This window comes from Dipodomys ordii, unplaced genomic scaffold, assembly GCF_000151885.1.
Source record: "Dipodomys ordii isolate 6190 unplaced genomic scaffold, Dord_2.0 Scaffold11521, whole genome shotgun sequence".
Classification (NCBI taxonomy): Eukaryota; Metazoa; Chordata; class Mammalia; order Rodentia; family Heteromyidae; genus Dipodomys; species Dipodomys ordii.
Window position 1 is genome coordinate 1 of NW_012278733.1, and position 6,978 is coordinate 6,978.

The 6,978-nt window shown below is 47.8% G+C and overlaps 1 protein-coding gene across 1 annotated transcript; it reads right to left on the reverse strand.

Moving 5' to 3' along the window:
• Positions 1–4,072: 4,072 nt before the first annotated feature.
• LOC106002475 (UDP-glucuronosyltransferase 1-6-like) lies at positions 4,073–5,045 on the reverse strand (the record flags this gene model as incomplete). Its single annotated transcript, XM_013037345.1, has 1 exon — positions 4,073–5,045. A coding segment is annotated over exon 1 (858 nt), but the record flags the coding sequence as incomplete, so codon positions are not given.
• Positions 5,046–6,978: the final 1,933 nt, after the last annotated feature.

A 6,978-nucleotide genomic window follows, 5' to 3' on the forward strand; every position in this document is an offset into this window, starting at 1 on the left:
TGTGTGTGTGTGTGTGTGTGTGTGTGACTGTCTTAGGGCTTGAATTCAGGGTCTAGGTTTGTCCCTGAGCCTTTATGCTCAAGGCTAGTGTGCTGTACCATCTGAGCCACAGCTCTATTTCTGAGAGGTTCTGGAAGTTCATTGGCGATAAGAGAGTCTCAGATCCCCCCTTTCTAGACTGTCCAGACTGACTTCAAACCACAATCCTCAGATTTCAGCTCTTGAATAGTTAAGATTACAGGTGTGAACTACTGGCACTCAACATGTCTCCTAAATTTTAATCCGTAAAATTAAATTGAAAGCCTCTGACTACACCAGAAAGCCACAAGGGTACAGACTGAAGGGCAAAGATGAGGTTCCGTCCATGAGTTTTCCACACTTCTGGCTCTTGGCTTAAGGTGAGATCTAGCACACTTGGCAATTCATTGAGCCCCAAAGGCTTATTGTTAAGTGCTCTGTGACCACCCTCAACCCCCGCACTGGGAATGGGATGAGGTTTGGAGAGGGACAGAGCCCCAAGCAAGTGGCTGAGAGGTGACAGGGGAAACTGGTTTCCTGAGGCCTCTGTAAGAAAGTACCCAAACTCAGAGGCGGCAGTGCGGGGTGGGGGAGTGCTTCAAATAACAGACAGTTCTTCTCTGTGTTCTGGGGCCAGAAACCCACACCTCTCCATGCCTCCAGGAAAGGTCTAGCCCTGACTCTCTCAGCTGGGGTTTTAGCCCTAGCCATTACCTGCCTTGGAAGTGTTAGCTACGTGGCCACCCTCTCCCACTGTGTCTTTACCCAGTCCTTCCTCTGCGCTGTCTGTTTTTGACTTTTTGGTAAGGTCATGTGGATCAGAGCCAGCCTGCGGAGCCCCTTGCCTTGATTGTTTATCTCTGTAAAGGCTCTACCTGTAGGCATGTCACATTCTAAGGTCCTGGGGTGCGGGTGGGAGCTCAGATTTCAACAAACAGTTTTTTGGGGGAAGGTGGAGGGGTCACGAATCAACAAAGGGTCACAGGCCTCCGCCTTCATCCTAAGGGCTGAAGCAGCTGCTAAAGGATGTGTGGCACAGCCAAGGCTGTGCTGGTAAAAAGGAATAGAGACTGACCCTGGAGGTGAGGGTGTCCGCCTGGACCCAGGGGATCAGTTTGCAGAGGGGAGGCTGCCGCAGCCTCCGGCGTGGCGCAGTGGGTGGAAGCCTCCACCAGGGGGCGCTTGAGGTTCAGAGGCCGCAGAAAGAGGATGGGGGGGGGGAGTTGTGTGGACACTGGGCTCTATCAGAGTGAGTCTCCGCCATGTGTGAAGCATTCCCCTAATCCCAGTAAACTGCCTGGGGCACTCAGCACCCTTCAGGGAGCCACAGGTGAGTGTGCCCACCGGCTTGCCAGGCGCCCTGAGCTAGATCAATACACCACCGGCATTTTATCACACATTAGACTTGGCTAACAACACCTGGGACCAAATCCTTAAACCTTTTAAGATCTCTCACGACACCAGAAGAAAAGTAAAAGCTTTAAAAATGCATTAAGTTTGCTCCTTAAAGATTCAGTGCACGTAAACAATGCCTCTATATTTTTATTCTAATAGCATGTGCTGAAAACATGCATGTAACTCCAAAGGAATAAAACATATTTCTAAAAGAATGAAACATGTTTCCTGGGGGTTAAAAGGTAAAAAAAAAAATCTACCATACAATGACCTGTATATTCTAAGGCACACTAACAGAAAAAACAACTGTGTGTGTGTGTGTGTGTGTGTGTGTGTGTGTGTTACTTGGTACTGAGCCCAGGGCTTCATGCTTGCTAAGCAAACATTCTACCACTGAAGCTATGCCCTCACCCCTTTTGTGGGGTTTGTTTGCTTGTTTCATTTTTGTTTTTGAGATCAGGTTTTGCTACTGTTCCCCTTCACCATCGGTTGTCTCTACCTCCTTAGCAGCTGTGGTTACAGGCATATAGAAAAAAAAGGAAGGAGGGAGGGAAATAATACAGAAAGAGAAAGACGGGAGAGAGGGGGAGAGAGGGGGAGAGGGGGGAGAGAGAGACAGAGACAGAGACACAGAGACAGAGACAGAGAGGAAGAGGAGGGAGAGAGGGAGGGAGGAAAAGGAAAGCAAGGTACCAGCGCGGACACCCTTGGGGACCATGTACCCAGCTCATGTGAGATTTCAGTGGAGCCAAATGGAGCTGATGCAGAGCCACAGCTGGCCATTTTTTGGGGGGGGGGTCTGGTTGTGGGGCCTGAACTCTGGGCCTGGGCGCTGTCCCTCAGCTCTTCAGCTCAAGGCTAGCACTGTACCACTTGAGCTACAGCGCCACTTCCGGCTTTTTTCTTTTTGCTTATGTGGTGCTGAGGAATCGAACCCAGGGCCTCATGCTGCAAGGCAAGTGCTCTACCACTGAGCCACCTTCCCAGCCCCAACACAGCTGGCCATTTTTATGGAATGGCCTGACCTTTTCAGGAACTGTACCCAAGGATGCCTTCTGCATAGCATGCGTACTATGGAAGCCCCACGATCAGCATAAACAATTAAACAGCAATACATGCTACAATGCAGCTAAACTATCAAATGAAACATGATAAGATGTAGACATAAATTCTACACATTATAAAACTCAATGTATACAACATGTCCAGGATGTACAAATCTAGAGACAGAAAGGACTTTGAGTGTTGCCCAGAGCTAGGGTAGGGAGATACAAAGAGTGACCAGTAATAGGTAAAGGGTGACTGAAAAGCTTGAAGTGGGTAAGTTCAGCAGTATGTGAATTATAGCCCAATAGAGCGAGAATGTTCAAAGGCAAATTTTTTAAACCACATGAAAACATTTAAAAAAATTAAATCACTGAAGTCTCTTCTAGCATTACCAGGCCTGCCAGTTTTCTGAAGGCTGTGGCAAGTACTTTCTGGACACACAAGCTCAGGCAGCACTTTGCCACGCTAGAAAGAGGGCTCACCCCGGGCTCAGCACAGGAACGCTGCGGCGGCGCACACCCAGTGTTCTCCAAGAAAACCGTCATTAAGTAAACAGGGGACTTTGAGAGTGAGGCGTTTTAAACATTGCTCTGAGCCAGGCAATGACTGAAAGTGCTTGGTAAGAATGACTTGGCATTTTGGATTTGCCAAGTGGAGTGAGGGTATTTTGGAAGCTATAAATCAGGGCTTTATTTTATAACCCATGTTATAACTTCTCTCTCTTCCCTCTTTTCCTCCCTCATGCCTTTTCCTCTCTCTCTTTGTCTTCTCCCTCTTTTTCTTTTTTTTTTTTTTGTCATTGGTGGGGCCTGAACTCTGGGCCTGGGCGCTGTCCCTCAGCTCTTCAGCTCAAGGCTAGCGCTCTACCACTTGAGCCACAGCGCCACTTCTGGCTTTTTTCTTTTGGCTTATGTGGTGCTGAGGAATCGAACCCAGGGCCTCAGGCATGCAAGGCAAGCGCTCTACCACTGAGCCACCTTCCCAGCCCCTAGATCATTATTTTTCCAAAGCAACTCTTGGTCCTACAATCAGGAGGTAAAAAGAAACACGTGTCTTACTAATGAGGCTTCAAGGGCCACACCCATCTCCATCACCTGTCTTTGGTGCTGTTGCTAAGTCCTCTTAAAACGATACAAATTAACTCAACAGTAGTGAATTCTATACAGCCCCTAAACCATAGAGCTCCTAGATACTTTTCCACATCTGGGCAGATGCAGCCCTCTGGCGTCTTCTTGCTGACCTCTGGGTGTAGGACACAGGGAACATGAGACAAACATGAAAAAAAAATGACTTTTGACCTTGACCTGTCTTCTTGGTCAAGTTTTCACCTCTTGGACTGGAACATTTCTAAAGCCCATTCAAGAGTCCTGTGACTCCGCAGATCAGCTAGCCAAGCACATTTCCTGTTGCCAAGCAAATCTGCCTGGGTACCACCTCAGGCTCAGGAATACTTGTCCTGGCATCCACTTCCCACCGATTTTCTTTTCTTTTTTTCTGATGAGCCTCCCAGGTGAGAGACGGCTGGAAGAGTCAAGGGAAAGAAAGGACCACCCTGCTCCAACAATGCCTGCTGGTGAAGAAGCAGGACAGTTTAAAGAATGACTCCACCCACCTGCATCAGGACCCCGCTCTTCTCGCAGTTGATCCCGCCGATGAAGACCATGTTGGGCATGACTGGCCTTGGATACTCAAGCACAAAGTCGTATCTCAACAGCCACACCGCATCCTGATATAAGGCGGGTAAGTGCACATCTCTCTGGAGGAGATCTGCTGCCAGGACTTGGTACTTGGAGTACAGACAGTGAAACAGATAGATCTCCAGAAAATTGGCAATGAAGTTGACCACTCGTTGAGGAAACGTCATGTGGTCTGAGAACGTGGTGTAGCACCTGGGGACGTAGGACACAGGGTTTGGGCTCTGGCTAAACGCATGCTCCAGGGAGCAGGGGAAGCCCCTGAAGAGGTATATGGAGGGCAGACCCAGGTACTCGGCCAGGATCACACCACAGGGCAGGGCCGGGTCTGTGAACAGAGCATCGAACTTGGTCTCCCGGAGGAACTTCAGGGTGGCAGAGTCCTTCAGGAGGCTCTGGCAGTTGAAGAAGAACATGTCGATCACAAACATGTTGTTTCTGTACTCGGTCTGAGCGGCGGTCAGGAGCGATCGATTGTCGAAGTGGTGATTCCCGAAGAGGCGGAAACGGTGCTTCAGCTCACCCTCGTCATAAGGCACTGGATAGATTTTTCTTGTGTAGTACGGGGACTCTTTCAAAAGCAAATTCACTTCAGGCACCAGTACCACGATGTCGTGGCCTCTGACACTGAGATACTCCACTACATCCTTCATACTGAGCCAGTGGCTTCCATCCTGAGGGACCACTAGAAGCTTGCCCCCTAAAACCGTGCCCCAAAGTGCTAAGAAGACAAGCCCTGCGGGGACTCTCTGAAAGGTGGGAAGGAGACAAGGCATCCTGGAGGGATTAAAGGACAGAAGTGAGTGCTTGACAGTCCCTAAAGCACAGCTGTAGGGACTATTCTCTAAAGACTATTTCCCCTAAACTGACCAGTGATTTCCACAGAATCCACCTGGCTCTCTCTGCTGGCAATCTAGCCCTTTTATATGAAAGAAGCTATTAATATTTAACTATACTTAATATCCAGATCACTTGAACCAACCAGGTCCTTCTAGCCTTCATCATCTCCACCCACCCATCTCTCCCTCCTCTCTGTCTCTCTCTGTCTCTGTCCTCTGTCTCTCTGGCTCGCTCATATCAGACAGTTGTTCTTCCAGTTTGAGGACATGTTGGAGCGTGCTCTGGGACCTCTGCCAGCTCTCAGTCCTGAGCAGGAGTCCTCACCATGTCTACAGAATAGCTGCCAAGGCTCTGCCACACGAAAGCCAACTTTGCTCAAAACAGCAAGGGAGAATTAACAGACCAAGAATTGAAGGTTTGAGACCACAGAATAGTGATGGTGCCTCCAGATTCAGGTCACCACAGAGACAGCTGGATGAGATGGGCACAGGGGAAAGCCAGCTGGGCCCTGGGAGAATCTAACATAAACCTTTTTCTCCCGTTCTCTTGGGGCAGCTACTGTGATTGGGGGGTTTTCTGTTCCATGTTCTTATGGATTTGTACTTTAAGACCCGATTTTCCCCCTCGGTATGGAGAAGAGGCAGCCTGCTCTCCTTCCCAGTGGGATGAGCCCACAGATCTGTATTCCAATTGCCACATCTAGAAAGTGAGGTTGCAGGGCTGATGAAGAGGGATCTGATGTAGCCCTGGTGAGTGTAATGCATGTGAGGATGGATATATCCCACCAGGAACACCCTCAGGCTCTGACCAGGAGCTGAGTTCTAATTTAAGAATTATGGCATGGTGCTGGTGGCCACTACATATATATATATATATCATATATAATTATATATAATATATCATATATAAGTATATATGATATATTATAAATATTATATATGTATAATTACATATATAATATATAATTGTATACATATAATTATATCATATAATATATTATATCATATAATATATATCACTATAGAGAGTATATATGTAGAGAGTATATATATAATATATATATATTATATAATATATATATACAGAGAGAGAGAGCGAGAGAGAGAGGTCTACATCTAGATTCCTAGATAACTAGATATCTTGTCCTGTCCATGAACAAAAAAAATACAGGGACAGAAGAAATAAGATGGAAGAGAATAAAATTGGGAAGACATGCAGCTGTGGTACTCACTAGACACTATGTTGAAAATGAACGATACAACCTGTGGGTGGGATAGGAAGGAAAAACTGGGAGAGAGCAAGGGAAGGAGGTAATGGTCCAAAAAGAAATGTCCTCTTTACCTAACTTATGTAACGGTAACCCCTCTGCACAGCACCTTTATAATAAAATATATTTCATAATTTTCAAGCAGAGGGAAGAAACTGTGGACATGCATATTGTGGGAAAACAGCAGGGTGATACACATTCAAATGCTTGTGGCTCAAGTAGCCAAAGGTACAAACAAACAACAACAACAACAGAACAAGACGCAGACAGCGCGGAACGGGCTGGGAGGCCCACGCCCTGACACGCACTGCCTCCCAGCTTTGGAGGATGGAGGGCTGAGGACAGCATGTCCTACTCTCTAAGACTGTGGAGGAGGAGCATGCTCCAGCCTGTCCCCTAGCTTCTGGTATTGGCTGGCAATCTGTGCTGCTTCTTTGTAGGCTGGAGCCTCACCTGGCCCTGCCTCCTCTTCCCCTTCCTCCTGGGCCCATATCTTGTATCAAGATCCTATGGGGGAGGGGGTCTTATGGTGACCTCCACTTAACTACTAACATCTGTAATGACTCTAGACCCACTAAGGTCACCTTCTGAAGGCACTGGAAAGAACTTTAATATATCTTTCCGGGGGAGGCAGAGCAAGGGATACAAGTGAGCCACTGACATCCACCCACTGCCTCACAGCCAGGCCCACTTTCCCCAGGAGGGACAAAGGCTTGC